We start from the raw sequence: 22,843 nt of genomic DNA on the forward strand, positions 1-22,843 counted from the left end.
GGGGAAACAGAGTGAATGTACTGCAATAACGGTATACATATTAAATGTAAAGGTAGATAGAGAAGGGCTCAGTGCGTCAAGAAAAGTCCCCCAGCAGCCTATAGGCTATAGCAGCATGACTAGGGGCAGAACGAAGGACGTCCAAGAGGGAGTCAGCTGTACAATGAAGACACAAGCCCGAACCTCTGTGGGTCACCAGTCAGCCCCAACTATAAGATTTGTCAAAAGGAACGTTTAAGCCTGGTCTTAAAAATAGAGAGGGTGTCTGCCTCCCGAACCCAAACTGGGAGCAGGTTCCACAGGAGAGGCGCCTGATAACTGAAGGCTCTGCCTCCCATTCTACTTTTAGAAATTCTAGGAACAACAAGTAAGCCTGCAGTTTGAGAGCGAAGAGTTCTACTAGGATAATAAGGTACTATCAGATCTTTAAGATATGATGGAGATTGGTTATTAAGAGCTTTATATGTCAGAAGAAGGATTTTAATTCTATTCTGGATTTAACAGGAAGCCAGTGAAGAGAAGCAAGTATAGGGGAAATATGATCTCTTTTGCTAACTCCTGTCAGTACTCTCGCAGCAGCGTTTTGGATCAACTGTAGATGTTTGAGAGAGCTATTTGGACAACCCGATAATAAGGAATTGCAATAGTCAAGCCTGGAAGTAACAAAAGCATGAACTAATTTTTCTGCATCACTCTGAACAGAATGTTCCTGATTTTTTACAATATACGCAGGTGAAAAAAGGAAGTCCTACAGACTTGCTTATGTGTGAGTTAAAGGACATGTCCTGGTCAAAAATAACTCCAAGATCCTCACAGTAGTACTGGAGGCCAATGTGATGCCATCCAGAGTAACTATTTGCTATTGAAAGCGAGTTTCTAAGATGTTTGGGGCCAAATACAATGACTTCAGTTTTGTCTGAATTTAGCAGTAGGAAGTTAAAAGTCATCCAGGTTTAATGTCCTTAAGACATCTTGCAGTCAGCTAACTGATCAGTTCATCTGGCTTCATAGATAAATACAATTGTGTGTCATCTGCATAACAATGGAAGTTAATACAATGCTTCCTAATAATATTGCCTAAAGGAAGCATGTATAATGTGAAAAGTATCGGTCCTAAGACAGAACCCTGAGAAACTCCGTGATTAACTTTAGTCTGGCTCAGAAGAGTTATTGTTGGACATGCACAAACTGGAACCTATCTGATAAGTAGGATTTAAACCAATCCAGTGCTGTTCCTTTAATGCCAATTGAATATTCTAGACGCTGTAATAAAATGTTGTGTCGATTGTGTCAAACGCTGCACTAAGACTTAACAAAACAAGTATAGAGACTAAGTCCATTATCTGATGCTATGAGAAGTCATTAGTAACTTTCACCAGAGCTGTTTCTGTGCTATGATCGCACTCTGAAGCCTGACTGAAACATTTCAAACAATTATTCCTTTGTAGGTGTCACACAATTGATTTGCAACTTTCTTTCCCAGAATTTTAGAGGAAATGGTAGGTTGATACTCCGGTCTATAGTTAGCTAACACATCTGGATCTAAAGTGGGCTTTTTAAGCAAAGTTTGATGACAGCAACCTTAAAAGCCTGTGCGTAGCATAGGCCCTGTTACTAGAGAGAGATTAATCAGATCTAACATTGAAGAATTAATTAAGGTAAAATCTCCTTGAAGAGTCTAGTTGGGGATAGGATCTAAAAGACATGTTATGGTTTGGATGTAGAAAACTGTTGAAATTAGTTCAGAGAGACACTATAGAGTGAAGAATTCTAAAGATTCATCAGGTCTAACAGCCAATTCAAAAGCATCTTGTGACATTTGTAGGAAGGCCAGATTAATTTATCTCTAATCAGAAACTATTTTATGCGTAAAGAAGCTCATGAATCGGTTACTGGTTAAAACTAAAGGAATACAAGGTTCAACAGAGCTCTGACTCTTTTGCAGCCTGGCTACAGTGCTAAGAAAACCTAGGGTTGTCTTGTTCTCATCTATTAAAGATGAATAATAAGTTGTCCTGCATTATGAAGAGCTTTTTTATAGATTACTAGACTATTTTTCCAAGCCACATACACTTCCTCTGAATTAGTGGAATACCACTTTCTTTCCAGCTTTCGGGATGCCTGCTTTAAGTCCGCAGCTGGGAATTATACCAAGGAGCAAGTCTTCTCTGAGATAGAACTTTCTTTTTTACAGGTGCAACACTATCAAGAGTTGTACGCAGTGAGGCTGAAGCATTATTAACATAATAATCCACTTCTGTGGGGGTAAATAATAATATTTGCCTTCTGATTTATCAGTAAATGTTGCTGAAGTAAACAGTGAGGGTATTATTTCCTTAAATTTAGATACTGAATTGTCAGACAAACACCTACTGTAATGATATTTGTTCTCAGCTGCTAAACAATCCTTTACTTTAAATTGAAACGTTATCATAAAATGGTCAGAAAGAAGAGGGTTCTGGGAAATACTGTTAACTCTTCAATTTCTAAGCCATAAGTCAGGACAAGGTCAAGAGTGTGATTAAAACTATGAGTTGGTTTATTTACATGTTGAGAAAACCCAATTGAGTCTAATAATGAATTAAAAGCTGTTGTAAGGCTGTCACTGTCTATGTCAACATGAATGTTAAAGTCACCCACAATAATAACTTTGTCTGAACTGAGCACTAATTCAGATAAAAAGTCTGAGAATTGAGATAAAAACTCAGAATAAGGAGCAGGAGGACGATATATAACAACAAATAAAACTGGTTTCTGAGCTTTCAAATTTGGATGAGAGAGACTAAGAGTGAGATTTTCAAATGAGCTGTAATCAGGTTTAGGCCTCTGGTTCAATTTTAAACTAGAATGGTAGATTGCTGCTACTCCTCCTCCTCGGCCTGTGATTCGAGGAATATGACAGTTAATATGACTAGGGGGAGTTGATTCGTTTAGGCTAACAAATTCTTCCTGCTGCAACCAGGTACTTCCTGTTTCTGAAGCTGGTTTCAGTCTGAGAGCTTCATGTTCAGGTCAGTGAGTAAAATAAATGGATAAAGTCCAGTTTTTGTCTGAAAGGGTTACATATAAATCTACAGAGTACACAGAGTATACGGAGTATTATGTCCTGGTGAGTCTGCTTTCTGAGCTGAACGCTGCAGGGCATTCTGGGTAACTGAACTCCTGACCTTATTTTCTTCTTCTACCTTTATTTTATGCAGACTGGATGTGAAGGTTTTATTCAGGACGTCTGTAGATGTTTAACCCCTGAAGCTCCAAACAGCTTTAAAACATCTCCAGAGTCAGTGAAAACCTCCTGGAAACCAACATTTAACCTCAGAAACGCTCCCAGACGTCTGAATTACAGCTAAACGCCTGCTAACAGGGTCACTGATGGCGCTGAAGCAAATTCACCAAACCTGAACCTGTATTTCTTTAAATCACAGTGAATAAAGGTTTGGTTTTAAGATCAGATACAGTCTGGTTCTGATGAGGACCTTCAGGGCTAAAAAACATGATAATTTATACAAAATAAAAGGCCTTAATTAGCTTAAAAAAGACACTGAAGTCCTTAAACTTCCTGTCGTCCTATGGGTCAAATTGATCTGTTTTAAAGTTTGAAAATGTGGAAAAATGTAGATATATTCACAGTGAAACTTCTGCTGTCCACATTTACAACATTTTTGGGAAATCTTTGAACATTTTTAGGTGGAAAAAAGTTTCTTGAAGAACATTCAGAAGAAAATCAACCAAAATCCAGTGAATTTCTCTGGATTTTGATTGATTTTTTTCTGAATGTTCTTCAAGAAACATTGTTTTTAACATTTCTTTTTTTCCACCTAAAATGTTCAAAGATTTCCCAGAAATGTGTTATTAGCTGACAGTATTTAATTTTTTTCATCAAATCTAAACATTCCAGTGACATTTATGGACATTTTTGTGATTTTTTCCGACAATATTCTGATCATAAACTACAGTTTATGTGAAAACCTTCCAGCTGTTTGAACTTCACGTAGAGTAGATTTATAGACGTCTTTCTTCTCATATTACTGATTTATTCCTCATTAAACTGATTCACAGGGTTGACCTGAAGTTTCTTGTGTCCGGTGTTTGTGCTAAGCTAAGCTAAGCTAGGCTAGGCTAGCTCCATGTCCTGATGTGACTCTGCAGAAGGCTGAGGGTTGCTCTGATCGATAATCACGGCCTTTGTCTGCTAATGTGGCTTTTCTGAGCACTTAACCTCCAGTCTGGAAGCCGTCCAGCACAGACAGAAACACAACCTGTTCCTGTTCATCTCCTGCTGCAGAATAAACTTCATTTATTCACACATGTTCCTCCAACAGCCATTATTCATCTGGTATTTGGAACCAAAAACTTCTCCAAAGGAATGTTTTGACTAAATGTTAAGAATCTCATGTTGTCCTATCTTTTATTTTCCTATTTCCACCCTTAAATAAAACAGTTTAATGGTTCAGTATGTCCTTAAATAAAACTATCAGACAGGAAACGTGGTGACAACAGACAGAACAGCTGAATGGATCCACAGTTGTCGTAAATGGTCCTTGAAAACGGAAAAAAAAAACAAACAAAACAAAACTGCAAAACCTCCAATCCAGGCTGGTCTAGTGTCTCCATAAAGTTCCTGTTAGTGTATATCTATGGATGGATCCATATTTCTACTGAAATACAGTCTTTGGTCCACATTTCTCCACCTGTTGAGGCTCTAACATCAACCTGATGGGTTAAAGATTGACCAGACACGGTTCCAGTTTTTAGATATTTTGCTTTGAAAACTGTTCAGATTACTCACAGTTTGTCCCAAATAAATCAGAATCTGTCCAAAATAACCTGAAATGTGACCAAAATGGCTCAAAATTCTCCAAAATTACTTGAACCTTGACTAAAATGAATAAAAGAAATTGTCCACAATGACTTAAAGTTTGTCCAAAATAACAGACAGAATCACAGAAGTTACTCAATATTATCCAAAGAAAGTAAAACTACAGTCTTTGGTCCACATTTCTCCAACTGTTCAGGCTCTGACATCAGTAGAATCTGATGTATAAAATTACTTAAAATGATCCAAAATTAATAAACATTTGTCCAAAATAAGGCAACAATTGATGAATAAGATTGTCAAGAAAGACTCAGACTTGTTCAAAATGAAAACCTAAACTGACCTGTTAGCAACCTTAAACAGAACAGACAACTAGCTAAACTGAATGTAGCTTTAATGCTAATCTGACGTAGCTGCTAATCAGAAGCAGTGGTTAGCCATTTACCAAATGTACTGGAACTGTTTTATCTGCTAATCTGTGTTAGCTAACATGAACAGGACAGCTAGCCTCGACCAAGCTACATTAGCTGCTAACCTCACTGAACTGGATGTAGCTGTTTTGCTAGTCTTTGCTAATGAACCAAAGTGTGTTAGCCAATCACCAACAGTTTCACCAGTGTAACGGGCAGAGAAACATAAATGTCAATGTTTGTCTGTTTTTCTGAATAACTAAATAAAAAGGGGATCAGCTGAGATGTTCGGCCTCGTTTGGCTTCAGTCTCAGAGCTTTTAGGCAACAGATGAACTCCCTGATCTCCGTTATCTTCATCGATCCTCAAACTGCCGATATCAGGAAGGAGAGTTAAAGGGAAACTGATGGCAGCAGATTAGAGATTCGCTCCGTCACGTTCTGGGTTTACGGTCAGTTAGAAGGAAAACGAAGCTGACAGCTGGACTAAAGGAGCGTTTAAACTCCAACTCTGCATCACCTGGACTTCTGCTTCTGTAGAATCTGAACAGACGGAGTCACTTTAACCATATTCTGACAAATATATGAAAGCTTCAGAGTAATAGATCAGTCTGTTAACAGGAAATCAATCAGCTGGAATCAGTTTAGCAGGAAAATCTTCAACAATCTTTCATTATTGATTGTTTCATCAATCGACTGGTTAAAATCCTTTCTCTGCAGTTTCTCAGAGGTCTTTGTTCATGTTGATGATGAAATTGAGAATATAATGTTGTGTTGAAGTGTCTGACCAAAATAAATTCATTCATTCATTCATTCATCTAGTTTTTCCTCACGGTTACGGCAGTTTTTCACAACATTTCTCGGGTGTCGTCCAGAACATTTGGAAACATGACGGACACACTGAGTCCAGATTTTTTAGGATTTAAAGCAACAATCCTACAAAAAACCTTAAAACTTCTCTGCACGACTAACTCAGCTCCGACTTACGCTGGTTTTAGACCAGTTTTGTGTCATTATGGACGGATTTAGTTTTAAAGCCATTTTCTGACCTTCTGGACAATATTTGGGTCATTTGGAAGGTTTTTTTTGAGAGGTTTTGGTTGATTTTGGTGAAACAAATAATCAGATTAATACGTCTGTGTAGATTCTCAGTCATCCAGGTCATCACAAGCCTCTGAGCATTGGAGGTTCTAAAAATTAGATTTTTACATCGTGTATAAAATCAGAGGAACAGACTTCCTGTGTCATCAGTCTACCTACAAAACATTCTTAAAACACATTTATTTGGTCTTTCCTCCAAAATTGCCACACCTCCTCCACTTCTGTCCACGCTTTCCTCAGGTTGGCTCGCTCATCCCCATGCATTCGTTTGTGTGCAGTTAGAAAGTTACTGATGGAAGTGGTGTTTGAAAATGAAGATTCATCAGTACCTAAAAAACTCCTGAGACTTACCTTCAGTTTGGTTTTACTGAAGGACAAGACAGAATTGTGTTATTTGTGGTGAAATGCAGGCAAATGGCAGCATGAAGGCAAATTACGGCGACATCAGGAAACAAAACGCATTTCGGTAAAGTCGGAAAGATATTCACAGATTAGGACTTCCGGCATCAATAACTCCTTAAAGATACGTGTTCAAAACATAAACGATGCCTCTTTCCCATCGTTGTAAGGTAGACAATGTGCTACAGGCCTAGTTTTATCACATGTAGCTGTGTTTAAAGCTGCAGGAATAACATTGGTGTCTATGAGCAGCCGGCTGTGAGAGATCAGGGACCGTCTGCAAACTATCAAACAAAAGAGAGACACAAATACTCAGTAAGTTCACTCTGATACTCTGTAGTGTCACATTCACTGCAGCCAGCTACCGACTCCTGCTGGTCAGACTACAACTCTTTTTTTCAATAATTTTAGGGACTTTTCTATTAGTAATACACTTGAATAACATACTTGAATTATATACTGGGGGGGGGGACCTTATAGGGGGGCTCCAAGCCAAAGAGGTTGGAATGACTGATCAGGTCAATTATGAAGGAGCTTCAGTAGAAACCAGCTGAACTTCTGTGGGAGGATCAGAACAGGATGAAAATGCTAGGATCCTGCTCCAGCTCTTCTTCCTCCTTCTTCCTCCGTTGGTTCCTGGTCTGTTTCTGTTTTCATCTGTCACCTCTCCATCATGTCTCTCTCCCTCTACCTGCTGATTACTGCTATGAGCATCAGCTGACCTCAGCTCAGCTCCTCTCTCCTTAAACCCTGCTCTATGGATGCTGTCCCCCACCAAACCTGCCACCCCTGGACTGCTTAGCTCATGGACTTTTCTTCTCCCTGCCTCCTGGATTTCCCCCTTCTTGGACTCTGTTGCCCTCCTGTCTGCTTTGGGATTTTCCCCTGCCTGTTTTCCTGTTTGGTCTGTTTGCTCTGGATTCCCTCTTAGCTTGGTTACATAATTCAGTTTAGTTTTGTGACCTGCCGTTTAGTATTCACAGTGTTTGGTTACTAGTAGGTTGGTTTAGTTTGTCCCATCCCCTGTTCAGTTCTCCGTTTAGTTATTGTTGTAGTTTTCTGGTTTAATAAACTTCTTTCCTTATTACCTGTCTGCCAGTATCTGTCTGCGCCTGGGTTCTCCAGCCACCCCCAAAACAAAAAATAATCCATACTGACTTTAAACTCGTCCCAAACCACTCCAAAGTATCACAAAAGACTTGAAATTCTTAATAATAGACTCAAATTTGTTTAAAATAAGATAAAGATGGTCCGATATGACTTGAAACTAGTAAAAATCCATTGAAGGATGTCAAAGTTGTCCAAATAAATGACTGTTCTGAATAATTATTGGACCTTGAAAATGGAAAAAAGTGCAAAATCTCCAATCCAGGTTGTTCCAGTGTCTCCATAAACGTCCTGTTGGTGTTTATCTATGGATGGATCCATATTTCTACTAAAATGCAGTCTCTGGTCCACATTTCTCCAACTGTTGAGGCTCTAACATCAGTAGAATCTGATGGTTAAAGTTGGACCAGACAGAGACTGAAAATCTGTTTAAAAGAAATAAAGACAGTGTAAAAATACGAAAAACCTTTGAAAAATGTCACGAAATTTGTCCAAAATAACTCAAAACTTGTCAAAACTTGCTCAAAATTGTCCATACTAACTTGAAATCTGTCCAAAATATCTTCAAATGTGTTTAAAATAAGATAAAGATTGTTCAGAATTACTCAAAAATACAAAAAATGACACAAATGAATAACTGAGCTTTGAAAATGGGGGGAAAAAGTGCAAAAACCTCCAATCCAGGTTGGTCTAGTGTCTCCATAAAGTTCCTTTAAGTGTTCATCTATGGATGGATCCATATTTCTACTAAAATCCAGCCTTCGGTCCACATTTCTCCACCTGTTGAGCCTCTAACATCAGTAGAATCTGATGTGTTAAAGTCTGACCAGACAAGCCTCCAGTTTTTAGATGTTTTGGTTTGAAAACTTCCAGAGAAGTCCAGCAGAAAGCACATGAATGTTCCTTTGTTCTGCTTGTGTTTGGAGCTCAGAGGGTTGAAGTGGAGGTTCTGAGGGAATTAATCTGTCGGTCAAATGAATGCGTTTAATCCCAGTTTATTAATGCGTTCCAACATGCGAACTGAGAATTTATTTAAATCAGAAGCAGCAGATTCATTATGGAGCTGCACAGCTTTTAAATGAGCTCCGGCGCTAAAAGAAGCGGGAGCAGATACGAGCGTTAGCGCGGTGGTCGAGGTCGCGGCCTCATTTCTGGATCCGGAGCTGCACTTCATTACCTGAATATCTGATCTGCTGCTCGGCCGCCGCTCATTTGCATATCTGTAAAATTAAGACTTTAATTCCGCAGCGAGACAGAAACCAACCGCTCTGACAAATGAACGGTTTAATCAGCAGCAGAATTAAAAGGAGTCCTATCAGCCTGCTAATTGGTCCGCAGCTCACCGAAGACTTAATGACATTAACAGAACAACGAGCGCGCTGCAGCCATTTATTAAACCAGAGGAATGTTGGTGTTCCTTTAAATTCAGCTCACAAATGTTCAGTTTTATGTTTAGTAAAGCCTCAGCGTCTCCATTAGCGGCTGCTCACTGTAGTTTTAACAGACAGAAATGCAGTACTGGACTATTTCAGCTGAATGTTTCAACTGTCATTACATTCAGAGAGGATTTCAATGTGATTGTAGTTGAAGTTAAATCATTATCGGACAATAATTCAAACGAAAATACAAATCTGAGCATCTTTACTTACTGATAAACATGATAGACTTCAGACGGTGCTACTGGCGCCCTCTACTGGTGGACTTTACCAAAAAAACGTACATAAAAGATGGAGCTGCATTCTTCATAACATCCTAACGTCCTCTGACATCAGCTTGTATTGAAGCTGATCAGAAAATGAACCGACTCCTCGTTTGATTTGCTTTTTTAGAAAACATTCTGCTCAGGAGTTCATGATCTTAATCTCCAGTTTTCTAGTTTTTCCTTCCACACAGTGTGATGTTCTTTTAGTCAAAGTTCAATGTGGAGTAAAATAAATAAATCAGCTTTAAGGAGGACGCAGAGGAAACATCTCCACAGCAATTCATGCAGAAAAGGCACAAAATGCAGGAAGTGGACCGTTTGATGCACAAAGTTTGAACTTGAAGTGTCAGATTTTTACACTTGATCACTTTAAAATAAGTTTTTGAATGAATGAAAACATGAGATTCCTTCATCCGTTCTTCAGCTCATTAAATTAATTCACAGGAAACAGAACCAGCAGGATGCAGGTTGTTTTGTTTTGTTTTTGTATTTTCAGAGAAAAGATTTGCAAAAAATATCTTCAAACAAAAACAGTGAAAATTTGCAGCAAGTGTTCCAGAAAAAAAAATGAAACATGAGTGTAACTCTACAGTCAGATTTAAATACTGTCAACATGTTATTTTATTTTATTTTACTAGTTATTATCTGATAGGCGATTTGTGAAACAACAGTCATTTTTTTAAAGCCTGCGAAAAGGGGCACCATGACAGAGACTCATGTGGAGGTAAATGACCTCCAACCAGAGCTCAGATCTTTAGGATTAACTGGGATTTTATTTGTTGGCTGAAGCAGAAACATCAGCTCAGGATAAATGAATCCTGGATCAGAATCTGAACTTCCTGCCACCAGCTGTTCTTCCTTCATGACGTCTGTGTGACAGAAGGCACAAATAAGTTTAGTTTCTGTATTCTACAACATATTTGTTCCACATCTGCAGGTACTGACATGGAAGAGGTTGACAACAACTACAAGGAAACTTTGACTTTGCCGTGTTTACATGTGAAGGTTCGGTCTTTGTTGTCTTTCTTCCTGATAGTTGAGTATATCTGGATGCTGAAGATCAGCAGATGTGATTGGATGGTTGTAGTTTAGATCAGTAGGAGACTGAAACTAAAGTAGGACTAATCATTCAGAACATCCTTGTTACTGAGGACACTTTAGAGGTTTAGTGGATGTTTGGGAGGGGACCTTGGACCAGACCAGAACCATCCGATCCTTGTAGAACCACAGCCGTATCCTGGTGCTGGGCTTGGACCAGGTTTCTGCTGGTCGCTGATCCTGTTTGGAATATTCATGGAGCAGGTTTGGGATCATCACAGGTTTAGCTTTTTGCAGACGATGAGGTTCTGTTGGCTTCATCAAACCTCAGACCTCAAAGTTGTGTGTTGTTGGATCAGGAGAAGCAGTTTAATGTGGATCTTGTTGACTTTAAAATTATTCAGCAGTTCAAACTTCTGACTGGTGTTGTACATGTGATAATGGGTTTACTGACGTGTTTACTTGGAGCTTATGTACGAAAAAGTCATTAGTTGACACAGAAAGATGGTTGTTACCAGTTTTCATGATGACCAAACAGACACTTTCTGTTGAAACAACCTCTATAGTTGTGTCTGTCTTCAGCTCGTCAACAACTTATGGACATTTTTCTACTTTTATTAACTTTGTTCTTTTCCAGCACTGAAAAAACAAAGCAAAACATGGCTTCAGGTGAAATAATAACAATAATTTAGCAGAGATGACATCAGGTTTCTGAACCAAACTGAGAGCATCTGGATCTACCTGACGATGGGCTCTGGGTGGTGACGAACATTCTTTCTGGTCTCACTTTTAGATCAAATTCATGAGGACAATTATTTAAATGAGACGTTTACATGGAGAACCTTCATTAGAACTTCTCACAGCTCATGTGATGAAGGAGCTCAAACGGTTCAAAAACAGATTTTATTATGTGTTTTTTATTATCTCCCAAAACAACAAAACCTTGTCCTAATCCTGTTTTACATTTGGTGGTTTAACAATGACTCTGGATGATGTGTATGGAGATAAAGGACCACACCTCGGCCACTTCCTGTCCTACATCCATACATACTACTCCAGCCTTCACACTGGTTGTGTCTCATGCCGTTCCCTTTACTTCTTCCTCCTCATCCTGTGGTCTCCTTTTCCTCTGAGTTGCTGCTGATCCAGAGTAAGCTTTTCCCAAACACCTTCATCACCAACATAACGCTCATTTACATCCAAAGAACACTGAAGCTTCAGGTCGATGGTGTGCTCCTAGCTAGCTGAAGATGGAACCTGTTGTTGGGGCGGCTTCAGTTCCAACATGCTGACGATGTGTTTTCTGTCCACAGATACGGTGACATGGTTCCAAACACCATCGCTGGGAAGATCTTTGGGTCGATCTGTTCTCTGAGCGGCGTTCTGGTCATCGCCCTGCCGGTTCCCGTCATCGTGTCTAACTTCAGCCGGATCTACCACCAGAACCAGAGGGCCGACAAGATGAGAGCCCAGCAGGTCCGAGTGTCACGTTTCACATTCAGTTTAGCTTGTTTATGTAGCACAGATTGACACAAATCATCTCACAGTGCTCAGCAGAGTAACGTACAGACCTTGGAATTCTAAACAGAGAACCCAACAATCCAAAAAATCCAAAACATGAATCACAGTGACACCGCTGTGACGATGGAAAGAAAGAAACCTGACGGGTTTCTTACATGAAACAACAAAAAAATACACATCTGTCCTTGGTTCGATACATAACGGTAACAATAAATGATGAGGAATAACATGATTTACTTTTAAGAAGGGGACTAAGGTGTGTTGGGGGAGGGGGGTTCAGTCGATGCTCTGAGCTCGATGAGGAGTCGGAGACCTTCTGTGCTCTGATGACATCGTCCAATAGCACTTCTTGATCAGAGCTGTCATAATCACCGTGGGAAAGGCTGTCACCGCCCTCCATCTTAGCGTCAAAGTCCGGCCTGGAGAGGAAGTGATGGGTGGTCTCCAGGTCCTCCTCCTCCATCATGTAGAGACCAGAGTCTCCTCTTCAGCTCTGTCCAGGCTGTTGAAGAGGTCCATGCTCCAGAAGTTAGAAAACAGCCTCCTCAGTGTTAGCAGTTAAAAAAAACAATACCAGAATACAGCGTCAGAGTTCATCACTAGCGTCTGTAATAGAGTGTTTTACTGTTTAATCACCTGTTTGTTTCGTGGTCGGATCAAATCAATAAATCTACGTCTGGAACCAGGAAGAGGATCTGAGGCTCAGTGGAACTTCAACACTGAAAACTGCAGCTTTGCAGCAAAAACTTTCACCTGAGAGACGAGTCTACAGACAAAAATGTGTGTGTGTGTGTGTGTGTGTGTGTGTGTGTGTGTGTGTGTGTGTGTGTGTGTGTGTGTGTGTGTGTGTGTGTGTGTGTGTGTGTGTGTGTGTGTGTGTGTTGCGCTGACGCTGCTGTTTCCTGTGTGTTTCCGTCCGACAGAAAGTGCGTTTGGCTCGGATCCGCATGGCAAAGAAAGGAACAACCAACGCCTTCCTCCAGTACAAAGAAGACAGAGCCATCGGGGTGAGACACAAACACACAACAACACACTCACAAAGCACACACAGTAACACACACACACAAACACAATAACACACACGCACTGACAGATTACAGACTTTGTTGTGATCGAAGCCAAACTGAGACAAACTCATGAAAACCTAAACTACTGCTTTAATTCTGTTTCTGTTTCTGTTATTGTTGCTGCCTGGATGTGTTTTAGATGTTTTCAGTCACAAATTCATCATCTGACATGCTGGATTCAGGATGTTATCAGAAATCAACTGTCGCTTAATGTTCTTCTTAATGTTCTTGAAAAGAACTTCCCAGAGAAGTTTCTACGGCTTGTTTGATTTCTCCAAAGAATTCCATTCAAACCTTCATTGGAAACGTTCTGATTTAACGCACAGACTAGAAGTCTTTCTAAAAAGAAACTTCAAGAAGAAGGTTGTTCATTTAACCATCATCTTGGCTTTTTTCTGCACAAACCTTATTTAGTTTCATACTCTCTTTCCTTCAGTCAGAACTTCCATTAGAAATCTGCTAATTCATCATCCAGTCATTCTTCTCAACTAATCCAGTTCACAAGCTCAATTAGAAAACTTTATTTAACTATAGAATCCTTCTTCTGCAGTAAACGTATTTAGTTTCTTCCTTTTGAAATGCTCTTTTCCTAGAAACACATTGAACCAGTCAGAACTTTGTCGTTTTATGTTAACTAATTGAACTTTCAGCTCAAATCAAACCTACTGATAGCTTCCATGGGAGTTTTTAGTGGACTTTTATTACTTTATGAATCAGTGAGGTTGATTTGTGTTGTTGTTGTTGTTGTTGTTGTTAGGACCGGGACAGTGACAGCACAGCTCTGTGTGTGAAGAACCGATCGGCCTTCGAACACCAACATCACCACCTGCTGCACTGTCTGGAGAAAACCACGGTGAGGTTTCGTACGCAAACACGATTAACAAAAGCCTTTCAGCAAAACTCTCAATTTGTCTCATCAAATGTGGGTTTTTGTGGTTGTTCTGGAGCTCTGAGTGGATGCAACCATCTTTTAGAGCTTTCTGAAACTTTATTTAGCAGTTTTTATCCCCAACATGTCTTCTAGTCTTTAAATTCAGTTCTACAAAACGATCACAAAGAGACACAAAATGGCCATAAAGAGACACAAACAAGACCAAAACCAAAAGACGAAGACCAAAAGAAGACAAAAATGTTAAAAAAAAATGCAAAAGAATAGAAACCTAAAGAGATCACAAATGAGATGCAAGTGACTAAAAAACACAAAAAGAGATCAAAACAACCAGAGAGACACACTGACTTCAGACAGACATAAAATGACAAAAAACTGACAATAAATAAATGTAAAGAAAAAGAGGCAAAACAACAGAGACAAAAATGACAACAAAGAAACGGAAAGCATCAACAAAAAGAGACACAAAACAACCACAAAGACACAGAACATCACACAAATAATACATGATTCCGTCTCTTTTTAGTTGTTTGGAGGTCTTGGAATGTCTCTGCTGGTCTCATAATCCATCAGTGCTGACAGAAACAGTCCAGTTCTCCTGAGGATCTTTCTAACGTTCCTCTTTCTCCTCACAGAACCACGAGTTCACCGATGAGATGACCTACAGCGAGCTGTGCATGACCGAGTCGGTGGGCTTCAGGACCAGTCGCAGCACCTCCCTGTCCAGCCAGCAGGGGGCGCAGAATAACTCCACCGGCTGCTGCCCCCGCCGGGCCCGAAGAAGAGCCGCTATGAGGCTAGCTAACTCCACGGTGTCCGTCAGCCGAGGCAGTGTCCAGGAGCTGGACATGCTGCACGTCAAGACCACCTCCATACCGCCGCAAACGTAACGCCTCTCTAGTTTACTGCTAGAAATATATACATACTGTAGATATACTATGTTCTGTACAGGCATGCTGTGAAATACTTGAAAACACACCGCTGGACGGGTAGAATTCCGCCAAGAACTTAAAAATCAACAGAAAAAAGCAGAGGACCAACAATGGAGCCCTGGGGTACACCACATGATTATTATTCCAATGGATCAAATTTTTCAGGGACTAAAGATGTTCAAAAACTCAGGAAACTTTGCACATGCCTCGGAAAAGTGGAAAATTTTAATATTTTATGGAACTTTGGCAAAGGTATGGTAAAATGGCCCCATAGCACCCCCTAGAAAACTGGAGAAGTTGTATTTTTACAAGCTCCTCCTGCAGAATTAGCCGGAGCAACTTCAGATTTGCTTGGTGTCTCTGAACATATTTGAAATGCAAAGTTATTACACTGCCAAGGAATGTGGAGGAGTTATGTAGCGATCTGTCTGTCTGTCTGTCTGTCTGTCAGCAAGATTACTCTAAAACAGCCAAATGGATTTGCATGAAATTTTCAGGGAAGATCAGAAATGGCTCAAGGACCAAATGATTAGATTTTGGCAGTGATGCAGCTTATAGTCTGGATCCACAGATTTCTTAAAGATTTCTGTTTCATTGCCAGATAGCGGCATGGCGTCACTGTAACCATGACAACAAATGAACACTACATCAGCTACCTGATGACGATCACATGATTGTCTCAAGACAATCATGTGAAAACCTACTGCAGAGTGACGGTTGACAAACTGCATCATTGCATGAATCCTGCTAGCAGCTACATGAAGGAGTGATGGCCTGAATATTTTAATATGTTGTACAAAACTGGAAGAATATTAAGAGTCATCATGTTTTCACAGATTTTATTTACTTCAAACTAAGGAAAAATCTGATTTCTATGTTACCTAGTCATAAACACTTCCATCTGTCTGCAGTCTGTCAGGTTTTTATTGTGCTATTCTTTATTCTCACTTTCCTAAACCTCCTTATCAATTATTTCTGTCTGGTTATCTCCTCAGTCGCTCCAGTCTGAACGCCCAGTCTGATGACCTGAAGCTGAACTGTGGAGAACAAGACTTCACCGCCGCCATCATCAGCATCCCCACGCCGCCTGCCAACACGCCGGACGAGAGCCTCCCGCCGTCGCCAGCCCCCATCCCCGGTATCCTGCGCAACACCCGGGCCACAGCCTACACCCACGACACCGTCAAGATCTCCTCCTTATAACCTTCACCCGCCGACCGTCCTGTCCTCACCCGTCCCTCGGCCCCAACAGCCACTTCCACCTGATCTACTTTGAGCCTCTGATCCTGGTCCAGGGCGCCGCCGGCTCGGATTCTGAAACACCGTGGATTGTTTTCTGTGGATTACATGGAACCAGCGGACCAGTTAGAAGACAAAATGTACAGCAACATAAACATGGCTGCCACCCGGAGCTCTGAGGGCAAGCTAGCGCTAAAGGCTCAAAGATGAAGTTTTCCTCCTCAAACTTTCCCTTCATGCATTTCAGCCTCACCACACACCTACCCCATCTGCCCCCGCACAATCTGACCTGTTGGATCTCTTTGCACAAAACCCCTCGAAGGTTCATTGAGGGGCGTCAATGGAATAGACTCTTAAAGGCGCCGACACCTTCTGAAGGTTTGGATTTGTTGGCGCCACCTTCAGACTTCATGCTTTATAGGAGGACAGTGGTCGTATTTTTGATCTCAGCCTGGTTTGATTAGACGAATGGACGGTTAGTTTGGAAAAGACGGTTTGTAGGAAACCGAACAACCTTCTTTGGATGTTGGAGAGAAACTAATGATGAGTGTGGATTGGTGTTTTAGCATTACTCAGATCTTTTATTTGGACTGACTTGTTTTTCTTTCCGATGACGGACTCCATCTTCAGGGAAGCAACAGCTGAGAACTTTGTTGGTTTAAACCCAGACAAGGACAAAATGTGAATCTTGGGTCTGATGGAGTTTGGGAATACGTGTGGACGATCTGGGGAAGCACTTCAGGTTACAAATTTCAACCAGAATGAGGAAATCATGAGCGAGAACTCTTAAGGTTTTATCAGAATCCAGCTGGATGAGTTGAAGAACGACACAGAAACACACAAACTGAACTGATCTTTGTGATTTCAAGGAGCTGAACTGGACTAAAGCTGAGCTTTTCTACTTTTGTTTAGCTCAGTTTGGACTTCTGGACTGGATTACGAGGTTGATGAGAACTGGTCTGATGTAGCTCCAAAGTGTTCGTCACTGACGCCCAGACCGGGATCGAGAGAAGGCCTTTTACTTTTCAAAATATGCAACATTACAAAAAGCAGGAAAATAGCATCAACAAATGAAGCGAATAATATTAGTAACAGTAATAATGTGTGTTTAAGAACTACAGTAATTATCGCAGCAGGGAACAAAATGTAAAGCAACTAAGAAATTCACTCGTTATGTGAGAAAACATAACGAGTTTCTGCAATAGATTTAACAGGGAAAGGAAACGCCGATCGCTCGCCGGCCTCCAGGTCCGATCCAATGACGCGCACTTCAGAAAAATGATCCTCATCGGTGGAAAAAGTCGCCGCGCTGGATTTAACTCCACTTTTATGAACTTTAATGTCTGAGCTCCACCAGCTCGGAGAGTTTTCCAACATCTGCTCACCTGCAAATCACCAACACCAAACTGAAACCTTCAGATATTATTTATTCCCGTATTTATTTCCCTCTGAGGGTGATTTTCTGGTTGGGGCAGCTGATCACAGCAGCTGGGGGAAGGTTTGGTGATTTGCTGGTGGAAACATCTGAAACACAGTCGAGAAAAGTCTTTAAAAGATTTCATTTTCCTCCCAAAATGCCTTTAACCCTTGAAGTGGGTCAGGTTAAAGAGCTCGAGGTAAACGAGTGTAAAACATCACATATTAGGACAAAACATGTCCAAACTGACAAACTCTGGTCAAAATGACTAGAAAGTCGTCCAAAATCACCCCAAACCTTCTGAAATGATGAAAATAAGAGTAAGGGTTTAAAAAATGAGCAAGAAGTTGTAAAAAAATACTTGAAACTCTTTCAAAATTGCTGAACACTTTTCCAGAACATCTGGAACCTTGTTTACAATGAGGTGAAATTTGTCCAAAGTGCCTCGAAAATTTGTCTAAAATGACTGGAAACTAAAAAGCAGTTAATGAACTGACTTTGTCGGAAATGACTGGAACCTGGTCCAGAATGAGCTGAACTTGATCTAAAATCACTCAAAAGGTGTTCAGAGTTTCTTAAACTTTGACTCAAAGTGTTTTAAATTCGTCCCTAATGATTTGAAAACATCTAAAATGCCTCAGTAACCATCCTAAATGTCGCCTCCTCGTGTTGAATCTTTTCCGATGCTGCACGCCGTCGGCCATGTTTGACCTCAGCCGCGAAAAGTCGAAGCGTTTCCTCGACCTGCTCAGAAACGACGCGAGACAACGACGTACATACTGTAACATATTTTGTATCATAAACTTTCACCTGCATCTTCCAATCAAACCCTCGAACCAAAAAAACAAAACAAACAAAAAAAAGACAAAAGATCGATGGAAGTCGTCGGCAGGCGTCCGTCCGTGCATGAGCCTCGTACAGTAGAAGTAGCACTACTGATCATAGGATTATCAACCATATCAGAAAAAACACGACACGTGGGGAAGACGTCATCCGGTGTTTGCATGAAGACTCTTAGTTTCCCCGTTGGTTTGTTTTCTTCATCCTCCACCCAAACCTTTTCCAGACGAGTGTTCGCACCACCGAGCAGATTATCCGAAACGTTCAGGCATGTTCCCGCCAGAATGCAGAGTGTGTGCGCCGCCGGCTGTTTGTTTGTATGAAGGTGTTTGTATGATGAGCAGTCACAAATATGCATGGATACCGTTATAGGTATTTTATCTGTTTTCTCCTGCAGTTCGAAGACGGAGAGTCGAGACTGAACGAAGCGAGAGTTGTTTGCTTGGTGTTACTGCTTCCACTGTGTCGCCTCCATCTTTATCGTCCAGCAACAGAAAAAAGTCCTGGATCTGCTGAAAGTAACCAGAAAAACAAGCAGTTTGAGTCCACGTTGTTTGCAGTGTTTTTACTGATTAAATCAACACTCCGAGTTTATAAATGTCATTTAATGTCGTCATGAAGCTGCCAAAACGTATAAAACAGCAGCAATTGTTACCATCCAAATTCACATATTTCTTCCTTCTAAGTTGTGAATAATTCTCTTTATAAATGTTGTAAACTGACTGTAGTTACGACCTCCAGCCACCAGGCGGAGACAGATAAATGGTAAAAATATTGAGAAAGTCCAAATGTCAGTACTATAAGTTTATTAATGATGATAATTTAACTCTAAACAAAAAATAAATAATCAGACCTTTAGTTCACGTTGTTGCGTTCAGGAAATCTCTTTGAAACTGGTAAAAAAATAGTTTAAATTAATTAATGTCCCTTTTCGTCTTCTATACATACGGAAGCCAACAACAGCCCAGCAACTATTCTTTTTGAAATTTTCCTCTCACTGATTTGTTTTGTAAAATCCATCCTTCTGTTGTTCTTGTTGTATCGAACCATAACTCAAGATAAATAAATAATAAAACAGCAAACATGGCCGCTCTTGGCTCCCTTACCTACAGAAGAATAGAAAATAACTCAAAAAAACTAAATATCTGCACTCATGGTTGGTTTTGGCTTCCATAATAACTAGAGTAACTTTTTAACTCCATTTTCTTGTGATAAATTATTTTGTTATCTCAAGTAGTCAGACTTTTGTTTTCCAGACATAGAAACCGTAACGTTAAACTCACAGTCGCACTAATTGTCTTCCGTACAAATACGAATGTTTTGGTCGTCACTGTTTCAACAACGTTTATTTCTTGAGAAAACTGACTTTTGTTTACTCGAGGTAAAGAAATAATTTGTGATTTTAAAAAGAACGCGTTCTTGGCTTCCATACAAATAATAAAGATTTGCTGAGCTCACAGCTTTCTCATAATAAAGGATTTAGCTGTGGAGACATCAGGGTTGTTTTCTGTAAGTTGTAATGTCGGTTAATTTGTGCAGATAACTAAGTGTAAAGTTACTCATTTCAGTGCATTTATATTTCTGACTTTTCGTCTTCATCTGAGGAACGAATCAAAGTGACGTTAAACATATTAACGTTCATGCCGGGGCTGATGGGTAAACCGGCTCTGGAATAAGTTCCACGACTGCCCAGAATTTTAGCATTTTGAAGTGATGACGTCATATTTTTACCGACACTGAAGCTGTTAATGAATCATGTGAAATGAATTCAGCAGCACACATGATGGAGGTCTAAGAACTGGGTCATAACAACGTGTTAAAATTAGAAAATTATTTTCAGTTTTAGCCAGATGCTGTACGTCAGTTTCACTTTCAGTGGGAGATTTAGAGGTCAGACTCTTCAGTTTGAAGCACTGACTGCTTTTATTTACATACAAAATCCAGTAAATCATGTAACATAAAAAAGAAACTAAATTATTTTTTCATTTAGCCGGTCGCCACAGGCTGCACAGGATTTCTTCTTTTCATATGTCTTCATCTTTTCATTCAGGAAGTCTTCTTGAGACACCTTTAGGCTGATTTAGCTCTCAGTGTTTTTAGTTAAAGGCAGCTCAAGGTGCTGAGTTTTCTCTCTAACAGCCGGTTTTACACATCAGCCTTACATCTAAAGGTCACGTTTTCACATCTGGTCAGACTAAACGTGACAAACAAACAGAGGACAGTGAATAAAGGATGGAGATGGAGGCAACACTTCAGTCTCAGAGGGACGAATGAATGAATGAATGAATGATGGAGAAAACAGCATTAAAGCACAGAGGTGTATATTCCATTCCACTAATAAAGACAACAGAAACCAGAACGTGGTGTGAGCTGAGTTCTTCCTCAAACCTGCAGAACACTGGAGAGTAACGTCATCAAAGTCTGAGACAATGGAGACACAACCTCCTCAGAGCATCTGGTTCTCCATCTTCAGTAACTTTATTAATGATCAGAGTTCTACCTACAGACTGGGAATATTTCCAGAGTTCCAGGTCCTTGAAGTCCATAGAGGAGAACGTCCCGGTAAGCCTACTCTAGAACTTTCTCCAGTTGTCGGTAGGTCTACTCTAGAACTTTCTCCAGTTGTCGGTAGGTCTACTCTAGAACTTTCTCCAGTTGTCGGTAGGTCTACTCTAGAACTTTCTCCAGTTGTCGGTAGGTCTGCTCTAGAACTTTCTCCAGTTGTTGGTAGGTCTACTCCAGAACTTTCTCCAGGGGACGTTCTCCTTTCCAGCTCCTTGAAGTCCATAGAGGTGGGTCCAGATTTATCACTTTTTCAGAACTTCACCAGTCCAGCAGATAGAACCATGACATTGAGGAGGAGAAACACATCTGAGTTTGGGTAAAAACTGACACCAGATCAGGACAGATGCAGGGATTTACTGAGTCTTCTTGTCATCTAATCGCCAGAAGCTGCACAAACTCACAGCTTCTGTTCACCAGGAAATAGTTGGAATTCCTGCAGAAAAAGTCCACATGAACCTGAACATTGTTGTATTTGTATTTCTGTTAAAGTTCAGGTTAAAAATCTAGACAGCAGATATTAATCAGTGATCTTCACAGTTGTCGTTAGGTCTACTCTAGAACTTTCTGCAGGGGATGTTCTATTTTCTTTCATTTTAGGAGGAAAAAGAATTGTGAGTTCTGATAAAAACCTTCTCCAGATCACTTTTACATCCATCCAGGTGTCTCAGTCTGAACTCTGAATCTTGGCTTTGGACCCACCTCTATGGACTTCAAGGACCTGGAACTCTGGAAATATTACCAGTCTGAAGGTAGAACTCTGATGATTGATAAAGTTAATGGAGATGAAGAACCAGATGTTCTGAGGAGGTTTGAGGGAACTTTGTCCTGATCTGGCTGATTTTTCAATGAATGACTGAGGAACCTGAGAATATGAACACATGAGAGGGTTTAATGTTGGAGTAGAAACTGATGAAACACTGACCTCTAGTGTTCTGTTTGCAGATTACAAGTCAGTGATTGTCTCCTGGAAACTTCAGATTTGTTTTCCAGATGACATTTGATATTAAACTGAGCTGCAGTCTGGATCCTGATCAGTCTGATTGAGGTTCAGTTCTAATCAGGTTTGGAGGCAAAACGTTCTGAGTTCAATATTTAAAGGTCAACAGGAACATGAAACACATGATGAGCTCTGATGAAACAACCAACTTCAGTCATGTTTCAGCTGCTGGATGAGCAGAAAGACATGAAAGAGTTTATCAGTAAACGTTATTCTGATGTTACTTTGCTCTATTCACAGTTTATAAGTCCTCATGGAAACACCACAGGCCTCTACCTTTAGATTTCTATGTTTACAATAATCCTTCAGTAAAAAGTAACTGGACTTCCTTTTAGTTCTTGAAGACGTTTTACCTTCATTCATGGCTTCAGCTGCCTGGTGAGCAGCTCCAGATATTTATTCTCAGCCCCAAATCACATGATGAATGCTCTGAGATTGACATGAGTCCAGATGTTATTGGTGGTTGAACTGCTCAGGGAGGAATGGATGAAGGACTTAATTATTCTGAAACTGTCCATGGACGGTCGACTCAAAGTATAAATGATGAAACTTCCTGGGGCAGGAAGATTTAAGATGTTAATGGAGCTGAAGCTGTCAGGTGAAGGTAAGTCAAGCTCTGAATGGTTAAACTACCTGGAGAGGGATGGGTTCATCTGTGAATGTTGGTGAAACGACCAAACGAAGGAGACTCAAGGTGGTAACTGTTGTCAGACTGGGATAAATGACTGAAGGTGTTTGTGGTGAAGCTGTCTGGGGAGGAATGGATCAAGCTGTTAATGGAGCTGAAACTGACTGGAGGCCTCA

General features: G+C 40.4%; 1 protein-coding gene across 2 annotated transcripts in view; it reads left to right on the plus strand.

The window, feature by feature from the left end:
* The window catches only part of kcnd1 (potassium voltage-gated channel, Shal-related subfamily, member 1), a 76,584-nt gene extending 55,748 nt beyond the window's left edge, over window positions 1–20,836 (plus strand). For both annotated transcript variants that reach the window (XM_022217813.2, XM_051949863.1), the window contains exons 4-8: window positions 11,886–12,048; window positions 13,017–13,100; window positions 13,918–14,013; window positions 14,685–14,935; window positions 15,977–20,836. In XM_022217813.2, the coding sequence (XP_022073505.1) occupies window positions 11,886–12,048; window positions 13,017–13,100; window positions 13,918–14,013; window positions 14,685–14,935; window positions 15,977–16,184 (802 nt within the window). In that variant the 3' untranslated portion in view covers window positions 16,185–20,836. The remainder of the gene's footprint in view (window positions 1–11,885; window positions 12,049–13,016; window positions 13,101–13,917; window positions 14,014–14,684; window positions 14,936–15,976) is intronic.
* Window positions 20,837–22,843: the final 2,007 nt, after the last annotated feature.

Source organism: Acanthochromis polyacanthus, chromosome 6 (assembly GCF_021347895.1).
Source record: "Acanthochromis polyacanthus isolate Apoly-LR-REF ecotype Palm Island chromosome 6, KAUST_Apoly_ChrSc, whole genome shotgun sequence".
Classification (NCBI taxonomy): domain Eukaryota; kingdom Metazoa; phylum Chordata; class Actinopteri; family Pomacentridae; genus Acanthochromis; species Acanthochromis polyacanthus.